Source organism: Ischnura elegans, chromosome 11, assembly GCF_921293095.1.
Source record: "Ischnura elegans chromosome 11, ioIscEleg1.1, whole genome shotgun sequence".
NCBI classification, from domain to species: Eukaryota; Metazoa; Arthropoda; class Insecta; order Odonata; family Coenagrionidae; genus Ischnura; species Ischnura elegans.
This window is the reverse complement of record NC_060256.1, coordinates 103114087-103137383: the sequence shown is the minus strand read 5'-3', so window position 1 is coordinate 103137383 and position 23297 is coordinate 103114087. Positions and strand designations below refer to the sequence as shown.

The following is a 23297-nucleotide window of genomic DNA, read 5'->3' as shown; positions in this document are numbered from 1 at the left end:
GATCTAATCTGGAGGAACTCTAACATATTGTAACTTATAACTTATTAATAAAATCAACCCAAATTATTTATTATGTTGATTCAATTCCATGATGTCACGCCTGAGACAAGTAATTATGGTAAAAATTATCATCCATTTCAGATAGATTCTAAATAAAACATTGAATACATATATCCTCTGTTGAAAGGGAAGTAGTAAGCATATGTCATCTTTTTCCCTGATTATTAGCAGTCAAAATAACTTGCAATATAGCAGATGACCATATACATATATATGCCCACCTAACATACTGTGTTTACATTGCTCATGTGTACATACATACATGGAATGACGTGCTGAAAAAACACACCATTTGTTTAATTTTTTGGCTTGAAAAAAGCAAATATTGTTAAAAATACTAGCATGCCACCCTCGCATTGATAGGGAAGGAGAGGACCCATACAAGTGGGAAACTTGGAATTTATGGTAAAATATCGAGAACAAGAACGAAAGTCCCACCCCGATCGTATTCCCCATGTCACTGCCACCCAACGCAGACCAAAGGCCGACCTGAGAGACCATTGTATGTGTCCTGGAATCCTGGGTAATATTTCTCTGAACATACTGATGATTCTTGTAATACCAAATCAATAAAAAATAACACTTACTTATCCCATGCCGTCATGAAAGCAGGTTCAGGAAAAACCAGGGCTTATATTTTTGAAGTAGGCAACTGACATCTGATTACATACATTTACAGGGATAAGTTAATGTAAATTGTTTCATTGCAGGTAATTGAAGGCGTTGCATTATTTGAGAATTGCTAACCTTAATTATAGCAGGAGCTAAGTGAAAGCGTGGTTAATTAAGTGATTATGATCTCCATTTAAACCTGACTGAGTATTCTCCTATTAAAAATTACTCTGGTTAAGGAACCATCTTGTACCTGGCAAGACATTTTTTAATGAATACCTAAAAATTTGTTTTTCCACAGAATTTTTTATTAAATCACAACCATGATGATGTTGTCGGGACACAAGTCACTCTCGGCTGAATCGCCGCCAGATGTAGGGCAGCCTAAAGATAAACTGATACGAGGGATGTAAACTGTTGCATCGGAGACAGATCTGTCTTGGGGGATAACTGGCATCAACAATAAGGGAGTATAAACGCCGCAAATCCTCCAGTAAAGCCCCACTCTTGAAAAAAAAAATATAAAAGAAAATCTTATAAAAAGAATTCTATAAAAAACCAGAAATGAGGCAAAACGATGTATATGAATTGACTGTATAGAAACTTCCAGACCAGTAATTATTCACTTTATTAACTAAAAAATCCTGTACCAGAGCCCAGATGGCTAATGGCATCTTCTCTCCGCCTAATATGTATTAGGGCATTTTCTCATCTTCTTTGGCATCAGTTGGACTAAACACTCAACTGCAATTCACCTGGAATGAAAAGAAAATTTTGATCATCTAGCAGTCCAAGAAGATTATCATGAGTGCGTGAAATATATTTGGCAATAAAAATTGTAATCAGTAACTAGAACCCATTATTATTTTATAAACTAATTGGTTAACATTACAAGTATATTGAAAATAACTATCCTGAGCATTTTAAAAATTTAACAATAGGTTTGTGGACCATAGTGAGTTTAGTTCATTTTAACTACAATTTAAGACTATTTACTATGTATCCGCAAAATGCATAATGCTTATAATTTAGAGTATTCAAACAAGAGTAGAAGAAAATATCAGATATCTGACATTCAACTTAAATGATTTTGATCAGCTAATAGTTCATGAATATCATCAGGCATGCGTAAAGTATTTAGATATATGTAAAAATTTGTAATCATATAGCAAATACAATCAGCTGCAATTAAAAAAAAAAATCAATTGGTTACAGTCATTCACATACAACAATGACACACAACTTTGTTCTGAATATCCATAAACTTCTAATGTCAAAGGAGGACGTTAAATCAATTGTCGGGAGCACTCAGTTGAATTTGTAAGCAAGTTTGTAGAACGATCTTGTGTGAAACACAGTGTGGAAAAAAAGTAACTGATTTATTTTAAAAAGTGTCGTGTATAAATAGATTTGTGTACAGTGAATGTAAAAAGTGTTCATAATAGGGTGGTTTCCTATTATTTTTTTACTGCCTCTATCGATAGATTATTACTCCTGGAGTACGTATTTCATGCTTCTAGATTTTTAAATGACGATATATATTTTTTGCAATAAAATGAAAAGTGAAAATTTTCAAGCGTGCAAAAACACGACGGCTAAGTATGAATGCTGGGAAATGCCTGTGTGACGTCATTCTGGTTCCAGCTACCGCCGTGTAAAGCCACTATGGAGCAAGGCTATGAGCGCCGCTATGATGCATGCTGCTAGCAGGTAGTAGAGTACCCTGCTAGCTGGTAGCGCTTGGCTTAAATAAGGATTATAAATACCATGTCAAACGAATGAAACATTCCGACCTTAGGGAGTTTTAATAGGTGATTATTAAGAGATGTTTCCCATGAGCTCTGTGCCTCATGCATGCATTGGTAATCTCAGACGATGTAAAACTCCTACCTACTGGTATAGAAACTAGGTCCCTGTGACGTCACGTGGAGTGGCGTCGCATGGGCACCAATCTGGCCTCTTTCAAATGAGGTTAAAATTGACCATTGCCATTCATCTGAACTGGGATTTCTCAAACCAAATAATTTGTATATCATGAATACACTAATAATGGGTAAGGAATTGCAATCAATGCCTTTCGTTTTCTTTAATGAAGGAAACTACCCTATTGGACATTCTCCATGAAGGAGTAGTGTCAATGATTGAATTTACGTGGTGTGGACATAAAAAGTTTTCAATGCTCCACCTAACTGAGAAGCACCATCGAAGATACCGTTGGTAAGTACATGAATTTGAATTTTTGTTATTTTCAATTGTATTTGACAAAATATATTTTTCACTAATGATTTTTCATTAAGTTTTTTTTATGTACTTTCATTCGTGTGGTTCCATGCAATATTTTTTGCACAATTCAACATAATGAAATTTCTGTTTAACAAACCTATCATGGCAGTTCATACAATTTCGTTATAAAGACATTTCACTGTATTCGAAGAGGGATAATACGTGAAAAATAAGAAAATTCACCACAAAATTCAGCTTCCAAAAAGGCAAAATGTAGTCATACCACACACAGCCATATACTTTAAACGGCATACACTAAATTTGTTATTCATTCTCACCCATTGTTAAACCATAGAACTCTTTTGGTAAACTTAAAACTTTGTTAAAATAATCGTGAAAATTATATACATCATTATTTTCACTGTTCAACATAGATTATGTCCTAGAGACATAGTTGGTCGATCTTAGATATATTTTTCATTCTTATTCCAAATCTGTGCTTATATTCTTTTTATGACGTCTATTTCCTTAGGACAGCTTAATGAATATTTTTCCATTTACAGAGGTAGTCATTTAATTCATTCATATCTCGTGATAGCATCATTGGCATAGCCAGGGGGGGTGTCCAGGGGATCCGGATCCCCCCCAGAATATAAAAACAAAATTATTTTCCTTCATAAAAGAAAATGAAACATTGAAAAATCATGAATTTAAAAATTATTTCTTTGATAAATAAAGTTTTGTCGATTATTAAAATTAGTTGAAAAACCATTACTTTGTACCCTGTTTTTCAAACATTTTCCCCCATGGCTTCGGACCTCCCCCCCGAACAAAATTCCTCTCTACACCACTGGATAACAAGTGAGCAAGTGAAAATGAAACTTTCCTGCCTGCACATGAACGTATTTCATAACCACAGCCCATCTCACACGGTGCAAGATCCAGTATCTGAAACTCATAACACGTTGCAACCTCTCGCGTGGGATCCATCCTCGTGCATGACTCTGACACCTTACGCCGATTAACAACTTGCCACTTGCTCTCTCGTGGGAATTGGTCTCCGCGTATTCCTCCAACACTTAATGCCGTTACACGTTGCAGTATCTTGGCGTGGGAAGGTGTATGATGTGCATAATCATGTGACCTTTTCCGGCCAATAGGAAGATGCCGAGAGGGTCACGAGACGGACGCGACACGGGAGGAAGCCTCTTGGAGGGAATAGACACGGTAAGCCTCTTACGCTGTATCTCGGAGGGGGAGTTTGTGCCTGTGCTCTGACAATTAAACGTGTGGAACCAGACTTGTCATCTCATTCTGCCTTCTACGAACCTGGCCCTTCCTATAAGCTTAGTGCTTACATATTTATAATGAAGGTAAAGCAAACAATTTATTTTTATTTGCGTACATTTTCTCTTATTTAAGATTGCTTTCCGGGCTCACTAAGAGCTTTCTTTGCCCGATCTTTTTAGAGATGATAACACGAGTGCACTCGTATTCCCACTGGTCCATATAAGACCTGGAAGTATGAGACGCTTGGAAAAAGGAACACGGAGCTCCCATGATTGCAGCTAGCACACGATCGCATCCGTTTTACGAATGGGATAATAAGCCCTGTGTTTCCTAACATTAAAATGCAGTCATTCTGGTGATTTTGCATACAATTTTATTTATAATGAAGATTGTGGAAAACATCAAATGAGAGTGAAAATCATGCATTGATAATCTGCGACACTGATATGCCACAGCTGGATAATGGGGAGTCTGTAGCTGGGAGGATAATGGGGAGCTGTATTTGGAAAGGGATTATACGCAAAAAAAGAAGAAAATTCACCACAAAATTCAGCTTCCAAAAAGGCAAAATGTAAAGTCATACCACACTCAGCCAAACATTTTAAACAGCAGGTGGGAGGCATACGACCCAAATTTGTTATTCATTGTCGCGAATTGCTAAACCATAAAACTCCTTTGATAAACTTTTAACTTTGTCAAAATAACTTTGAATACTATATACACTGATCATTAATTACACTGGGGAACAGCCATTTTGCAATCTTAGATCTGTGACTTTTTTCTGACTAACTTTTGGTCTCTGAAAGATTCTCCTGGATCATTTTTGGGGTATTACTCTAAAGAATATGTATCATACGACCATTATTGCAATTCCCTCTCCTGCATGTTCCATTCATCGTGAAATAAAAATGCTGGAAGATGCTCATGTAAAAGTTTTCGGCAAAAGCAAATTTATGAAAATAACATCTGCAAGATAAAATGAAAATTTGTTCCAACGCAAACAACTAAGATTAATCGAGGAAATTAATTATGCATTTTTAACATGATCACGTGGTTTCGAAGAAAATATTTTGTGAGAACAGAAATTTTTCAGTTGTCATCACCTCCAAGGAAAGGAAACGGAATACATTTTCCGTATTCCATGAAAGATATAACATAGTATCGCCAGAAATGGTTCATCAATTATATCACCTGTTAAACATTTTCACTATGCAATACATGATCGATTTTAACCCTTTTACTGCAGCAGCCTATTTCAGGTGGGATGCACGAAGACTGCCAAGGCTATTTTCCGGAATTAGCAACATTTCAGGTTTAAAAATTTCTCAGCTACTTAATAATATTTAATACTTCTAGATTTTTTCCCAATTCCTAAGATATATTTATATCTTATAACCATAGATAAATTTAGGGGGTTTACTTAAATTACAGCTGATAAAAGGGCCACAATCACAAAAAAAGTGAAAAAATTTCGCTCAACCAGCAAGGACTGATATATCAGCCTGTTGGCAGTAAATGGTTATATCAATTTTTCAAATTGTTATCTAGGAAATGTTTAAATGTTTGTTCAGAAATACCCCCCCCCACCACCTTACCATCTTCCCCCTACCCCCCCCACCTTATCAAACATCTATTTACGCTAGGTCTTTTTGTATCACCCCTTGCGAAATATGGAATCAATAGGGTAGTTACCTTCATCAAAGAAAACGAAATGCATTGACTGCGATTCCTTACCCACCATTAGTGTATTCATACTATACAAATTATTTGGTTTTAGAATTCTCAGTTTAGACGAATGGCAACGGTCAATTTTAACCTCATTTGAAAAAGGCCAGATTGGTGCCCATGCGATGCCACCCCACGTGACATCACATGGACCTAGTTTCTATACGAGTAGATAGGAGTTATACATCGTCTGACATTACCAATGCATGCATGAGGCACAGAGCTCAGGGAAACGTCTCTTAATAATGACCTATCAAAATTACTTAAGGTCGGAAAGTTTCCTTCGTTTGATAGGGTATTAATAATCCTTATTTAAGCCAAGCGCTACCTGCTAGCAGGGTACTCTGCGACCTGCTAGCAGCCTGCATTGCAGCGGCGCACATACCCTCACCCCAAGGTCACCTCACACGGCGAAAGCGGGAACCAGAATGATATCACACAGAGTTCCAGAGAGCATTTATTACTATTATTATTCCCTCACCCAACGAACAGCGTTCAGTGCATCTTTGCGTGGTGGTTGAGCGTGCTCTTCTGCGAGAAGCGCTTGTGGCACACACCACACGCAAAGGGCCTCTCCCCCGTCTGCACCCACAAGAGAGTGTGCAGGCGCCACAGGATCTCGTCTGGGTTCGATACCCGTGATTCTGTTTCCCACCCATGGGTGGCGGCGATGGCAAGGATCCTAGTACGGTTGTACCCAATGTTCCTCGTAGTGGTCGAAAGAGTCGGCCATTCAGACCCCAATGTGAGTAAGAGAAGGAGCTCGTGTCCCTCCCACCTGGTGAGCTTCGGGGAGTCCTTGTTGTTTGCCAGGAGCGTAAGCAGCTCCAGAACCTCCTGGTCTGCGGGTGTGGGCAGCATTCCGGGCGCGGTGGCCGGGAGAAGCTGTCGAAAGTCTTGTTCCAGGGAGAGGGCCTGGGGAGCTGGCTGCGATGCCGGAGGCTGTGACTCAAGGTATTGCGATGGTTCTTGTGTGGAAGGCAGCAATGGTTTTGTAATGGTAGGAGAAACATCGGCGTAAAAATTTAAATGTCACGCTGAGCGAACAGAAACTACATGACAGAAATAATGAATTCTTAAGGCCGTTTTACACAGGGCATGGAATTGTGCAGATTAGAGCTGCATTAATTTCTAAAGTGGCGTGGAATTGCACGAATGCATGAACGAAATTAGATCAGGGGCTATTCTGCCATCTCGCATCCACGCATTCTCACATGTGTTCCAGCAATTCACCGCTTTACACAACACAATTTTGATCGCGCCTTTGGACGTACGTCAGATTGCACAATTCCATGTACCCTGTAAAACGACCTTTAAAATAGTAAAAGAAGAGATTTGTTAATATTGTCAAGCCTATGATTTTTCCAAAGCCCTTGAAAGAGTTCTGATGCCCTGAAATATTATAATCACCTGGAAAGCATCAACAATCTCAATTACAACATTAACATATTATCCCTCAAGCCGTCCCAATAGGCGCATGGCCGAGGGTGAAATCAATTTTTTCAGGCTGTGTAACTGATTAAATTTGTATATGAGAGCGTATGGGTTGGAGAATTGCCAAATTCGACCCAGAAATATGAATATGAAATATCAAATCAAGTCATCGCACAAATTCAATCGAGTTGAATAGTTTTTGCAGATTGCTGTGTGGAGCAAAAGCAGACTTTTTTCAGGTCTTACTTCATTAAATTCACAGAGTATTCTGAAAAGACAAAAAGGCCCACATGATTCCACGATATCACAGCTTCACAGGTAAGCAGACACCCTCGGGGAACTTCAGAGAATCTCTCACGAATTGGATGAGAGAAAATTTAGAATTCCTTACACCTCCAATTCGAAGCATTTTCCATGAGAGGAGACTTTCAGTTCATGACTTTACCTGTGCGGTTTGATGGCACTATGGCTCTTTGCGTGCTGGGTCAGGTCACTCGCCTTGATGTACCGTCATCCGCAATCCCCATACGCAAAGGGGAGCTCCCCCGAGTGGAGAAATTTTACAACATTCCAAGTTATTACCACGATGGATAAGAATTTTAAAACACCCAAAATTACTTATATACTTTTAAATAATATTATATTTATGTATATAAAAGGACAAGGAATACAGGCGGTCCCCAACTTTCGCACACAATGCGTTCCCGAAAATGTGTACGAAAGTCGAACCATTGACTTTCATACTAATTAGGGGTTACGTTCCAAAAGAACGTAATATACGTACTAAAACCTTTTTTTCACGGATTTTATTTCAATTCACTAAATTTTAATAATACGTCAATAAAACTCCTCAAATCATCTAATTTCTTTCGAAAATACGCAGAAAATGTAAATAAAAGTTAAAAAAAAAACAAGAAATGCGTTGACTATCGAGTGAAACATCCTCTTGGCGTTTAAGTTGACATTCCACTTATTACGTCCACTATAAATAAAAAGACATATCAAGAAGCATAACAAAATGTAATTGTTGAACCCGCGCTCTGGATACCTTTTAATTTTTACACCAAAATTCGACATTCGGCAGGTGACATTCCTGATCGCGTATATTTCGCATGTTATTCAAAAAAGACAAACGAAATTCGGTTGATATTTCGTGCAATATCGTTGCTGAAGGTGAATTAAACAGCACTCAAACGAAAAAATTCAATTAGAAAGAAGATCTTACTAGTTTTATTGAAAGCTATTTTATGATGTCTAGTCAACTTTTTTGAAAAATATCTTCAATGAAGGCCTTCTTCTTCTCTTGATGAAGGAGCCTATAGCAGGCAGTCCCTCTCTCAAATAAGTCACCTAGATTAGACTCAACTACCAACAATTCCCTTCATTGTATACGTTCGTATTGTTCGCATATACTGCCATTTGAAACAATTGAATGTTGGGATGCGCACTGAACATCGCGGGAATTCAAAATAATTACATAACCACATCCGAAAGTCCAAATTTAGCGTACGGAAGCCAAGTAAAAGGTGTCAATTTTGAACGTACGAAAGTGTGAATTGTACGAAAGTCGAGGACCGCCTGTACATTAGTTAGCACATGTTGAATTTAAAATTTAAATTTATTCCATGCAAGCTAAGACACCGTTTAGACCTCATAAGCAGATGTTGAAGCCACCTGGAATTCTATTCTTTGTGTTTTTGAAACTTACATTTCGATTCTGTTGGTTTGCCTGACATTCCACATTTCCATGCAGTCATAAAAAATATATTAAGCTACTGCCCTAATGATTAAGAAAAACACAAATTTAGGCCAGAAAATGGGCGTTGAACTGGAAAAATTATAGGTGAAACGAATTTGCAAAATCAGAAAATACCTACACACACAACCAAAGCACCTGTAAGTCTAAGAAATTTCACAACACTTTCTCTTCTCACTGCGGCTATTAAACGCTGGCCTGCTCAAAATCACTGGCCCCTAGTCCTGGATCTGACTAGGCTGCTTGCTGGCAATATCACCATGCATCGTCTAGTTAGAAGCAGCTGCTGAACAGTGATTTCGTCTTATAGCGCACTTGGTTGTGCCTCCAAAGTGGGCTGGAGTTCGTCTTCAGCCACAGCTGACGTAAGCGACGTATTAGAGCGTGTGGTGTTTCTATCCTTTTACCTCACGCAAAACAGACATGCGAGTATTCTGCCTACACTGCAGGATGTGTGCAATATTTAACACTCATTAAAATCGAAGTGCAGAGACATTCTGTTTTTTTTGTTATTTTTGTGAAAGCAGGACTTTCACGCTTTTGAAGAATAATACAGTGATAGAGCTCTTTACATCTTAATGGAGGGGACCAAAATTTGGTCTATTTAATGCATGGAGGTTCACCATAGAGAGATTTTAGTGATAGGCACCATTTTTACATATCCCTCAGAAATTAAGGCACTAGTGTCTTTTAAACCATCATACAGGTATATATGTGTTTAAACAAACATGCATTTACTATTTAATAATTGCAGAAAGCGAGTGCTATCGCATGATTTTTACCATGATCAGAGAGAAAACGATGTGATCTCTCTTAAGTCAACAGTCACTTAAAATGATTAGGATAGTTGAACATCTTTTTTCTCATTTACTGTTAGGTATGCTCTCATATGGAACAAACCGGCACAACTAATGGTTCATGTGAAAATTACAACATATTAAGGGTGTATGTATAAAAAAAGGTGAAATGTTTAATGCTTAAAATGTCATTTAATGTACGAAATTGCAGCTGCATTAATGGTCTCTAGTTGCCTCGCTACAATTTGCAGAGGTAGTTAGGCCATATTGGGTGTTTCTCCTTGGTGCGATAAGTGGAGGTTTTACGATATAAAGAGGTTAACTACATAGAGGTTTGCCAATAAATTTACCTGTAAATCTGACAGGAGCGTAGGCGTGGTATGAAGTATGGAGGTTTATGATATAAAGAGGTTCACAACATAGAGGTTTTACTGTATTAATATTAAGTAAATTATAAAGGCATAAACCATAAATCAAAATAATTACAACATCAGAATATTGTGACAATGAAAACAAATGATTCATTTTCCATTGTTGTACGTATAGTGCCTTAGTATATGCACACATTCACTACAAACTAATGTGGTATCTGATAAAATTAAGATTATTTTTAACGTGAATAGATAATCAAGTTAAAGTTATTAACGCATGCAAAATCTGATTTCATAATTCTCAATATTCTTGTTGCTACAGAGATTCAAAGTTTGCGAAAACTACTAAATTCATTAGCACTGTAAGAATGCTCTGCGACTTTAATGAAGATTTCTCGGCGCGGAGTTGAGAATCCACAAAATTGAAATGGAACATAAATCAAATCAACTACCTCGTTCGCTAGTAATCTAGAGCTTGGATAATAAAATGCACTGAGAAAAAGATACATACTAAGTGATACATAGGTTTTCCTAAAAACGGGACGAATAGTTTACTGGCACCACGTAAACGTTTTGTTTATTGGACTCTGACGTCATGCTTATTTGTTCCAAAAACGCGTAGGCAACCCAACATATTCACAATCTGCAGTCTGACGTTAAAACGGCAATATTTTTGCCAAATTTGCATTTAAGCCCCAGCATAGACCAATTTTCTAACCACTCCCTCAGTGTGTCATCATTGGATTCTGTGCCGTGACGTCACACACAAGCGTTCATGATGACATTGTGTTTTCAGGCAGCTGATGAAGAGTTATTTCGAAAGACTCATACCTCCGTCATAAAAAACGTCATTCATCCACAAAATTTCCATTGAATACATAGAGTTCTTTCTCTAGTACTTGAACAAAATCATGCATGTTCCCCATTGCAGATTCTCCCGGTCGTTGGACCCCCTGTTCCATGAAGAATGCACTCAACATGAACTCCTACGCTCCAGTCGTCTGCCAGACCACACTCCATTGAGTGGTCACCAGGGTTTGGGAGTTTTTATTTCCTCTCAATACATTCACCTCCTCAAGGAGGAACTCCGAGAGGAAATCTGAGATCCTCCTCCAAGAGGGGAGAATAGGAGAAGGGAGAAAGACGAAAAACTCGCACGCGTTTCTGAAGCCAGAATACTCCCTCCCGATCGAGGAAGAGGACATTTTGTTGTGGAGGAAGAGCTATTTTGAGGATTATTTCAGGTAACCAAATGTTCTCCTCTTGTTAGAGCTATGCTGTGAGGACTCTGAGAGGAAATGAAAAGTGGGTCCCAACCGCCATTAGGGTCCCTCGGCGTGAGAGGTCCGATCCTTTCCTATTGTCCGCGTGAGGATTACCTCGGCCCATTCCGGCTCTCAGTGTCCCACTCAATGAAGGTGCTCATGGTCACTTATTTGTTTATGAGTTAAAATAACTAAAAACGCTCATGTTGCATTTATTGAAAATCAATGCGAGGAATTACATTCTGTTTGTTCTGCTGATTGGTTCCAAATTTTAAACGGAATTCTAGCGTTCATATTAACGGAGTTGATCATCACCTAGAACAATTTTTGGAGACGCTAAGGTTAGATGTTTAATTGTTATTTTTATAACTTACTGGCAAGTTTATAGGAGCGATATTGTAATGGTTTACATCTAAAAATATACGTTACTCTGTTAGCTACATTCTAAGTGTACATTTGCGGTGAAATTCGATAGAATATCCGATTTAACTTCTAAGAAAAAAGCCCTCGTAATGTAATAAAATATGATTCTCTCAGTTCTTTGTCGTGAGCCAAAATTACAGCGACTATTTTTTATAACCTCTTGCCAACCTTTGAATACAAAGATATTACAAACGATTTTCGCTATAAATACTGATTATTGCATATCCTAAAAAATCGTAAATTTAACCCATTTCTTCCCAACGTTGCGTGAACGCAACGCAAACTTTGCGATTTTTTCTCTCCGTATTTGTTATTGATAAGTAGTTAATGTTTTTAGTATAGGTAGTTCAATGCTTTCTTAAATGCTATGAATTTTTTCACGGAAGAAATTTTGTAACTTTTGTTCTTACAATGGCCTTTTCATTTATATGTAAGTTGTTATTTTAGGTTATCTTCAAAGTTTACATATTATGTTAAATCTGAGACACTCGATGATTATAACTCTCTGCAAATACAATGATGCATTTGTATTCTAGGCCATTGCAACAGATTGGGTGAATTTGACTATGTGGTTCTCAAATTATTTAACAATAAAGCAAGTGTTGCGTTAACGCAACGTTGGGAGGACCCCGGTAATCTAGGGAAACGGCGCGCCGCGGCGGTAGTCGTGTAGAGCGTTTCTTTTTGGACTGAAAAATGAAAAGCTTATCAAGAATATGTTACCTTTTTATGGCGAAACTTTAGTTTCAGGCAATTGTACAGTATTTTAGTCCTAAATATACATCTATATAAGTGTTGAAGGGTCTTTACTAGGATGTTTGGCAGGTGGTGAGTTTTTACCGAGTTGTGACTGTTTGATATTTTTGACTTCACGTATCGAGCAAGATTAAATCAGCGTTTACTTGTGCTATAGTGGAAATTTACTGTGACCTAAACAAAGGATGCATAAAAACTTTGCTATACAGTTCTCCAGAAAAATGTCCAGATTTCTGTAGGCGTCTGCAATTCCAAGACATACTGGCATTCTAAGTTAAGAACGATCTGTTTACCACAGTTGACAAGTATGTTAAAAGCAAGTGAGTATGTGAGGGTTAGCAAATAGATCGTAAAGTCGTATTTACGTGGTGTTGTTGACTAGGATTCAAAGGGAAGGTAGTGGGAGGGTAAAATGCATAGTTAGGCTGGGCGGGGATATCCCAGCACCAATGGGTCTCCGTGCACAGCGGGGGTTGGCGAATGAGCAAAATGAATGGAGAGATAAAGAGGGATCACATTATCGCATTATTTTCTGAGAAATTCATGCCCACTGGCTGCTGACGATAATGAGCTGGTAAGGCTCCAAATGAGGGTGCAGGTTATTTCGAAAGAAATTTTTTGAGAACTATGAGTGACTATGAATGCATTGGGATACCAAGAAAAATATTTCTTGGTATTTTGACTCAGGTAAAGGGCTTTCTGGGTATTACGGTATATAGAAGGGGCGATGTTCCGTTCCATCTGCTTTTACTGTATCTGTGGTTGTCTGTTGAACAATCGTTCCCTCCAAAGAACCTGAACTCACATTTGCAGCCTAAGTTGTTCACTATCGCCAGTGATCATAGTGCGTGAAATTCTCAGAAAAGATTCCAAAAGCGTGGTATTTCTTCCGTTCTGATGTTTAGTGGTTATAACACCTTAGCATAAAATATTACTGGAGTAAGGACGTGTTCTTAATGTGCATCAAACGATGTTCCGGAAGCGTTTTGTTGAACCTAAAATGTTCTTACGCCTGACTGGTAACAAAAGTTTGGACCAGGGGGATAAGTTTTCTAAGATACGTCCATACTTTGCGAGCTCAACCAAATATTTCTACGGTTTGATCCAATTTCTCATAAATTATCTTTTGACGAGAAGATGATGCCATATTTTGGCGAAAGTGAAGGAGCAATTACTCATTATTAGCAGTCACATGTTTAGTGATTACCAAAAGTGCTATATTCATTTACATACTGATTGGTCCTCTAAAATTCATGAACAATACCAAGTTTAATCTATATTTTGGGTTAATTATATATTTGGGTTACAATAAAAGCAAATTATTTGCAAAAATAAAAGAGTTCCGAAAGAAAAGCAAAACGGCTCATATTTTATTCATGCACACAAACATTCTTGAATAAATTTTAATACAATGCAAAGAAAGAAAATGTTGTTTTACATCGAAAAAACTGACATATTATGTTTTTTTCACTTTCCGATAATCTTAACGTACAGAGAGCGAAAGAAGAAAGTGTAAGGAAGAGAAAAGAGAAAAGTACAGGTCATAAGTGGTTCTGATTTTTAGTAGTTTTTAGTGTTAGTCATCAGAGAATTTTGCAGTTGTTCACAGCCCTGCGTGTCTATGCCAAAAATTTCTCCAAAAACTATCCCGCATGGCCCAAAAACTGCGCGGAATAATTTATAAGTGCTCTCCAAAAATGTTTCAAATATAGTTAAAGTTACTAGTCATTTTATATTCAAAGTTTTGCCATTTCTATCACTTCTACAGTTAACTCTTTCGCTGCTGTTCAATCTCCGGAAACCTTCTCCTCACATGCGGCGAATATGTTAAAATGCGTTTCGTGGGCCCATGGAGCAGGTACTTCCAGGATGGGTGTGGTGCACACTCCGAAGGGTCGCTAATCCACGGCCCTATCCTGGACGAGCTCAACCACGCAGGACTGTCTCTTCGACCCTACCAGCGGGGGGCCTACCTCCGGAAAAGTGACCACTCTGACTGCGATTTCAAATTCAATCACTCAATCTGATCATCAAAAAATAATTGTTTTCATCGCACTCCCGCCAATCAAGCACGTCTTTGAACCGTGTTTCTACGATGAAAAATAACGATTTTGTTAACTCTTCTAGAGACGTGGCTGCGGACAACCGGAAAAATGGCCATTTTAGCAAAGTTAACAAAATCGTTATTTTTCATCGATGAAACACGGTTCAAAGACGTACTTGATTGCATGATTATCGGGAGTGCGATGAAAACAATCATTCTTTCATGATCGGATTGAGTGATTGATTTTCAACTTGCAGTCGGAGAGGTCACTTTTCGGGACGTAGGCTGCCTGCTCGTAGGGTCGAGGAGACGGTCCTGCGTGGGTGAGCTGGTCGCGGATTAGCGACCCTTCGAAGTGCTTCGGCGAAAGAACTGACCGCATGTCTCCACTCTGTCCAGAGCTCTGCCACATGTGCCGTAAATACTTTTTTTGTATTGCTCTAGCTCTTTTGGGAGGAAACTCTTTTCGGAGGAAAGCCTTTTCATTCACCTCTTGACATATGCTGGAGGAGAAAATAGCTCTGAGAGTTTTTTTTATTTCCTCTGAACAGAGTTCTCCTCCCAAGAGTTTCGGAGGTAAGGAGTTGGGAGGAATACCTCCTGAGTTTCCCCCAAGGAGGACTCCCAAACCCTGGTGGTCACCTGCAGGGGCATCGCCAAGGAACTCCTGTCTTCACTCCACTGCCGCTGTTTGGTTGAAGCAACAACTTCTCAACCTGCAACCATGACAACCTAAAAAACAATAAGGAAATTCTTATTTTAGAGAAACTGGGCCAAAAACATCCCCACCAGCCAAAAATGCTTATTTTCTGATTGTACGTCTTTAAGAGATATCGTAAATATAGTACAGTGTGTCCTCGTTTAACGCCATCCAGTTTAAAGTTGTTTCACGATAATGTTGTCCAAAAATTGAAACCCTTCATCATTTAACGTCGTTGCTGCTTCGCGATAATGTTGTTCAAATTACGCGCGACGAAAAAAAATTGAATGGCAAATAGGACGCAAGCGCATCTGATGTATAGTAAATATTACTATATTAATGCGATTGATAATTTTCGTTCAACAGAAAAGGTTGGCGTGGGTAGCACATGTTAAATATGCATCTGAGCGAATAATTATCTATTATCTGAACATTTATCTGATTCCAACCGAAAAAAATGTCCACGAAGACGAGTGGCTATCCTGGAGGTTCTTCAGATGTGAAGAAAAAACGGCGACATTAGAACAAAAACTTGATATTATTAAATGAATTGAAGAAGGTGCAACTGCTGGAGATATCGGGCAAGTTTTAGGTTTTCAGCTTGAGTTTTTACAATTAAAATTTCTTCTGTTACTGAAAATATCAATGTTACGCCATTAAAATACTTTCTCAATTTAGTTAGTATATTTCTTTTAATAATGCCTTATTCCCAACCTTTTATCGTTCCACTGTGCATGAATTGTTATCATGCTGAAATTAATAATGCTTCTCGCGATTTCCACCGGGTTAACATTTTGATTGCCGGCTGCTAAATTTTAAGCCCTACTGAAAAATCCAGCCATTTTTTACTATATTCGTACATTTTTTAAAACATTAGCATCAAAAATATATTTATATCGATGTGCATTTCAATAAAAATGGACTTTTCTCTTCTTAATGAATGAGTTGAATAACATTTATTGCTAATTTTTAAATATACAATTTAACAATGAAAACCTACTGTTTTTGAAAAATAAAAACTTTGCAACAATGTACCGCCATAACATGCATAATAATTCTTTTAATATGCTCAATTTGAACTATTTAAAGCATGGAAATCATAGAAAAGCATTGTTCCAAGCAGAGCATTATAAATCCTGGATGACAAAAAGGGTCAATCAACGAACGGTCCATTGGCCAAAAGAATTTTCATACCAAGTGGCCTAAGATGAGGATGTCGGAAGCTTCAGAGGACTTTTCATCCTCAGGACATAAAGTGAACTCTTTTTCCATAGAGCAGTTGATTTTTGAAAAAAAAAAGAACCCCTATGCAGTAAACTGGAAAAGTACCTCGGGCGAAATATTACGGCTTCACGAATACAAAGCCAATTAAATGGAAAGACGTAATATTACGTCCATGGCAATCCTCAGAAGGATTAGCAGGACGTAATATTATGTCCATGGCACGCAAAGTGTCAAAGAATCCATAGCATCATGAAAAGTGACTCACCCTTCACCCTCCTGCTTCCAAGTGTCAGATTTTTTTTCATTTTGGCCTTCTAATGTATATCTTTGGCCTGGTTCAGGTGTCTCCCGATTGGTCATGAAGTCAGCTTAAAAGTTACGGTTCCGATAATTGGCCTCCTCGGATTCTCCCCCTGGAAATTCTGCATTCTTTATTTACGAAGAAATGGATTGCTAGGAACCAATTCAAATTTTTTATAGTGTTTCTTATGGGGAACACTGCATCGTTTAACGTTGTTTCGCTTAACAACGAGTTTTTCAGGAACGAATCAACAACGTTAAACGAGGACTCACTGTATTACCGCCCACGAAACGAACAACCTGCAACACCTCCCACTTTGCCTTTTTTCTCGTGCGAAATTTGAAAGATTAGACGTTATCGCGAAGCGAAGGTGCGATAAATGAATGATGATCTCAAATTTTCGTGACGTTATCACGAAATGACGTTTAACGGGGTGACGTAGAATGAGGACTCACTGTTCGTCCATATAAGATCTAGAAGGAACTAACTTAAGTCCTCGTGTCCTGTCGTACTGCCCCTTCCAGTGGACTTATTTTCTGGTGCGTGCCATAATGAAAAGAGTATTATAATCTGTAAAATGTCGCGACCCGGCCCCGGATAAGCCGGGACTCGAATCCGAACTAGTTTAATGTGGGCTCTTGCCCTTGGTGTCGGGTATCAATGATAGCACATGGATTGCATTTTAATAAAAAGAAAAAGGAACTCTAGCTTTAGTGTCGACAAGGCACGAACCACCCTGGGAGGCTGGAGGCAGGAGAAGGCGGCAGCACGCTGTGGCGACGAGCGATGGATTGGCAAATACTGGCCTAGCGATGGATAGGGCGCGAGGAATTTCCCAAGTTCCCGGAGGGGGAAGGGATTATGGAGTCTAAATTTCGCAAGTAACGGAAGTTGATGGCGAAAATGGCCCACAAGAGAGGGCCTAAAAGCAAGGTATGAAGAGAGTGAAAGCAAAAGCACAAGATCCCGGGAAGCGGGTATCGACGAGCCAAGTAGGCGCGAGACAAGCGTTGACGGTAATTAAGCCGGGCACAATCACGCCCTTCGCGATTAAAACTTCACCCCGAAGTAGTGGAAGACTCGAAGTAGAAGAGCCCAAGTATATCCTGGTTTACCTTTATATAGTGTCTCTCGAATGACGTAGAGACGTTCAAAAAGCCCAGGTGGGGGGTATTCCGTGAAAACATATCTTTTAAACTAAACCCCCCCTTCCAAAGGTTAGAACCCGTGAGCGTTCCATTAATGGTGTTTATTCCTATTTGCCAGTCTTTCGGTCATCGCCTTTCCTTCTCCTCCTCCTCCCGGATCTCCCATTTTATGACAAACAGGGCTGTTTGTGCATCGTCCTCTGCCTCGCAAACAGCCCTGTCCTTCGCGAAATAATTTGCAAATGGCCCCCGAATTTCGGGCAATTACAATACTCCCTCCTTTCTCGAAATCGAGCAGCCTCCGACGAGGCTACTTGCATTTTTATGCGCCTGTAGTTGCCGTTGTAGTTCTTAGGTAGGTTTCCCCTTTCCTCATTTTATTCACACTCATTCCTCTTTTAGACAGTACAAATACAGAGAAAGAAGAAAGAAAATACACACAAATACAAAGACGGGTACCAATTGGTTCCCTTAAAAAGGACAGCAAAAGAAGTAACATTGCCAAGAGAAACAAAATTACACGTAGCTGTCGTTGAAGTTATATATCTCACACAGGATTTACAGTAAAAAAAAATTCGTTTCCTCCCTTTTTCTTTCTTCTGTCACTCCCCCCCCCCCACCCCCCACCGTGTTCATATCCCCCTAACGGTTAGGGGATGGCACAGCCTGGAGGACATCTCTGGTGCCCCCGCCACCGGCATTTTACAAAAAAGTAGGACCGCCTCTGTCTCCTCCCGCGATGCGTATCTCAGCCAGAAGGTGGGGCTGGTGCCGTTTCCCCGCTCCCGGCTCTCCAGTGGGCGGGCCGCGTATTGGAGGTCTTCCCTCCACTGGTAGGGGTCAGCCTCCCAGGGGATCCCGTCCACCTCCACCCAATACTCTCCCCATCGCTCCACCGACCTCCACCCTTGTTCTGAGGCCTGGGGCACTGGCATACTTTCAATAAAAGACTATAAATGGAGATGAGAAAAAAAAAGGGGAATGAGTACAGAACACATCAGACAATTGGAAAAGAAAAAAAAAATGTATATATATAAAACAAAACATTATTCCACATCCCGTGCAAAAGTCTGTGACACAGATCACATGATAAAAAATAAAAACGAAAGACGAGAAAACAGATTTTTAAAAAAATGAAATTAATCTATAGGGGTCGGGGTATTCTTCCCCGCTGAAGAAGGGGGCTCTCTGGTTCCGGGGGCGTTTTCGTCTCTTCTTCTTCCACTGGGGCCGGGGGGGCGGTGGGCGGTGCGCGGATGATCAGACCGCCTACGATGAGTAGGATGACGAGGAGCAGCAGTGCCCCTCCAATGTAAGGGAGGAATGACGCGGTGCCGCCTATCCCCGTCGTCTCCTCCAGGTCCTCAGCCTCCGACAGCATCCTCTCCACCTGTGCCGTCGGGATGTCAGCTCCTCTGCCGTGCACTGCTGCCGCGATGATGTCCGCGAGCCGTTGTTGACGTTCGATGGTGGGGGCGGTGATGTAGTCACGAAGTCCTGCCGGCAAAATCCGGTGGATGTCCGGCATAGAGGCCTCCTCCGCTCTCGGCTTGCCGTGATGATGCCGTGCTTTTTCAGGGCCCTGGCAATCCTTTCGGTGGTCCCTGCGACGTAGGGAATGACGGCCCATGCTCTTTCGTCTTCCGTTTTTTCATTTGAAAGTGGTTTTCTTTTAATGGTCCTTTTCAGGGCCGAATCCGGGCAGCCATTCTTTTTCAATGCTGCAATTAGATGTTTCTCTTCTTCTGCCAGCGACTCAGCATCCGAAACACGGCATCACCACCAGGTCTAACTGTACGACAAAAATTGGTGACTTGCTGCCCACAGCCAAAGACAGACTACAGCACGACCTTCATGAAGGTGTTTACAAGGTCCCTTGCTCGTGTGGAAAAGCATACATCGGTGAGACTTGCCGTTTACTCAAGATACGAATGCAAGAGCACCGAAGGGCAACGAAAAACAGGCAATTCCAGCTGTCTGACATATCGGAGCACGCCTGGACCCCGGGACATGACATTAAGTTTGACGACGCCAAGATAATAGTGAAAGAAGGTAGATACTTTCCCAGACTCATCCGCGAATCCATTGAGATAGCCCGGACGGACAATTTTAACAGAGACGACGGCTACCATTTGGATGCCCATTGGAGGAGGCTCATTAGGCGGACCAATAAGAGAGCGGCAGCCACAACTGGTGGGACTGACCCCCTATATAAGGAGGACAAAAATCATGGACCGGCATCATCTTCAACCTGAAGATGCTGGCAGCAGTGCCAGCGAAACTGTTGTCATCACCAACAAACCCACACCATTGCACCGGAAACATGGAGAAATTGGAACCTGAACACCGCGGAAATCTACGTAGTGACCTTGAAACATGATTGAAATATCCATTTTTCTTTTAATCTGTCAATCGCAGTTCTACGATCGTAAAACCAGGATTGAGAGATTTTCAACCCTTAACGGTGACGTGCGGTCTGACAGACCGCTGCATTTCTTAAAATATGAATATTTTCAAAATTAGTCTTTCAAAAGATCTAATATTCTCGTTAGCTTCATATTTTTGGATAGCAAGGACATCGCATTCTTAAAATTTAACGTTCCTTTTATTAATTTTTGTACATTAGCAATTGAATTCAACTAGCGGTCTGAGAGACCACACGTCACTAAATTAGAAAAATCAATGAAGGTAATGCTGGTGGAAACGATTCAAAAAGTTGTTAAAACAATTCGTAGTGATATATCGAGCATAATAATAATTAATAATTTGTTAGGAAGCATCTTTTGTTGTACAAAGTGGATATTAAGCACCTTATCTTTCTAAAATTCATTGCATTCGAATAAATGACCATTCAAGTAATTTCTGAAGGTGAACGCAAAAAAAATGACATCCAGTTTTTATTGGAAATCTTTTTGTTCTTTTAATGCTAACATTTTTATAGGTGTTATCAATAATTAGAATAAAATAGTGGTGAATTTCTCGTACTCCTAGCTGCAGTACACATGTAATGTACTTTGTAAATTGGAACCAATTGAGCCCCAAAATTTTGCATGCCCTCGGCTGGAACGCAACATTTATTTACGGGTATCTTTCAGCAGTTGGGGACAGAATATCTTAGCATTGATTTTTATCGAAAGAAGAAATAAAAAAAAGCCTAGGAAACACAGAGAGTAAAACGTCGAAATGCAAGTGATGTGACGTTACGTCTACATTAGTCCGAAGTGTTTTTTGGCCCCTTTTTTTTCAAACAACCAGAAAACCCTTGAGTGCGTAGTTTCACAAGTAATGCAATCTGTCGACAAATGCAGAAAAATAAACTGATAGTAAAGGAGGGAGCACTGATGATGACAGAAGTGATGTAGTAAAAGATCTCCACAGGCAAGAACAATTTTTTACAGGTGAAATTGCTATAAGTGGTCATCCAATGAGCCAAAGAGGAAAATTCGTACACCCTTCCATAACACCGTTACTCAGAAACCCGGTTTAAAGTATTACATAACATCACTAGGTAGGGATATTGAGCCTCTTGATTATTAGTCTCAGATTTTTGAAGAGAAAATTTTACAATTGAATACGTTGGTACGATTAAAAAAAATAAAAGGGCCTAATGATTTTTCGTCATCCAAAGGACGCATAATGGGCTCTTCATTTTACGGATTCTCAGAGAACAAGACTGTAATATCCAATGTCCCCATAATATATGTCTGTTTGCTCAGTTTCATTAATGCATTACAGGGTGAGAGGTGATATGGAGTTAAAGAAACCAGTAGTAATTGCATTTTACAATGCAACTAAAGGTGGCGTAGATGCATTAGACAAAACGTACAGTAGATACACATCCGGGTGGTTGCGAATGGAAGTATTTTCCAGAATATTTAATATTTCCTTTGTAAACTCTTTTGTGCTTCAGCAGTCTGAGAAAGATATGAGAGATATGACACGATTTAAATGTCAAAGGAGAATGTCAAATGTAAGACTCCCGAGACAGGAAGGATAAATTATTGCACAAATTCCCCATATACCCGTAGGAAGAGGCTGAAGAAGTTGAAAGGTTTCATTTGACAAATTAAAACTTCTCGCACTATTATTGCGTGTTTTTTCCCACATTTTCGATGCATGCGATTGAAGAAAGTCCCTTTGGTGAATTAGATGTATAATTGTAATTGAATGGACACTTAACTTTTTTCCTTATTGAAATCTTTGGAAGGGGCGGCGACCGAGAGTTGCTATGAAAAAGCCGCCACTGTGTATGTTGTGGGTGTTACAACGCTTGTTTAACTTCTCCAACAAATTCTTAATTGTGCGTGCAAAATAAAAAATTCCCATACGTATCTCTTGGGCGAATTATCTGTCTTATTGTATCGCTTCTGACCGATCTGAAAAAATAGTTTGTTTCTTTCAAAATGTACTCTTTTCCAGTTATGATAGGTGGCTCCTCAATTTTTAAAGCCGCCTAAGTCTAAAACGTAGCCATTGAATCACTAGTGGCTTCCAAAAGCACTCGTGCCAAAGCGCTGTTGAGCTATATATTAGCCCGTAGTAATTTTTAGCGAATCGTGCCATATTTCCTTCCATTCGCACGATATACTTTCCACGGGACCTGACCGACCACTTTCCTTCCTTCGAAGGCATTCATTTCGCAAAACATTTATCAGCTATGTTTAAGGCCTCCACCTGCAAACTCCCACCTCAGACATACGTCAACCGAAGATCTCAACTTTGAATGAATGCAGTGATGGGCAGTGTGAGAGTGAGTCAGTTCGAATGAGCGACTCAGCAGAGAGCTGTGAGCCGAGAGAGTCTTATTCGGTGAATCACGACTCCCTCCCCTCCACAAACGACTCCATCCCGCCATACGGTGCGCTGAAATAGGGCAGTATCCTTCATCAAAGAAAACGAAAGACATTGATTGCGATTCATTACCCACCATTACTGTGTTCATGATATACAAATTATTTGATTTTAGATATTCCACTACAGACAAAAATTAGTGGTCAATTTTATCCACATTTGAAAAAGGCCGGATTGTCGCCCATGCGATGCCACTCCTCGTGACGTCAGAGGGACCTAGTTTCTATACGAGTAGATAGGAGTTTTACATTGTCTGAGATTACCAATGCTTGCATGAGGCACAGAGCTGAGGGAAACATGTCTTAATAATCACTTAT

General features: G+C 39.6%; 1 protein-coding gene across 2 annotated transcripts in view; it reads right to left on the bottom strand.

Moving 5' to 3' along the window:
* Positions 1-377: 377 nt before the first annotated feature.
* LOC124167497 (zinc finger protein 205-like) overlaps positions 378-23297 on the bottom strand; it is a 127987-nt gene continuing 105067 nt past the window's right edge. The window contains exons 8-9 of one of the 2 annotated variants that reach the window (XM_046545423.1): positions 6392-6878; positions 378-1427 (exon numbers count right to left, since the gene is read on the bottom strand). In XM_046545423.1, coding sequence (XP_046401379.1) covers positions 6406-6878 — 473 coding nt within the window. In that variant the 3' untranslated portion in view covers positions 378-1427; positions 6392-6405. The remainder of the gene's footprint in view (positions 1428-6391; positions 6879-23297) is intronic. The other variant, XM_046545424.1, reaches the window with a different exon arrangement.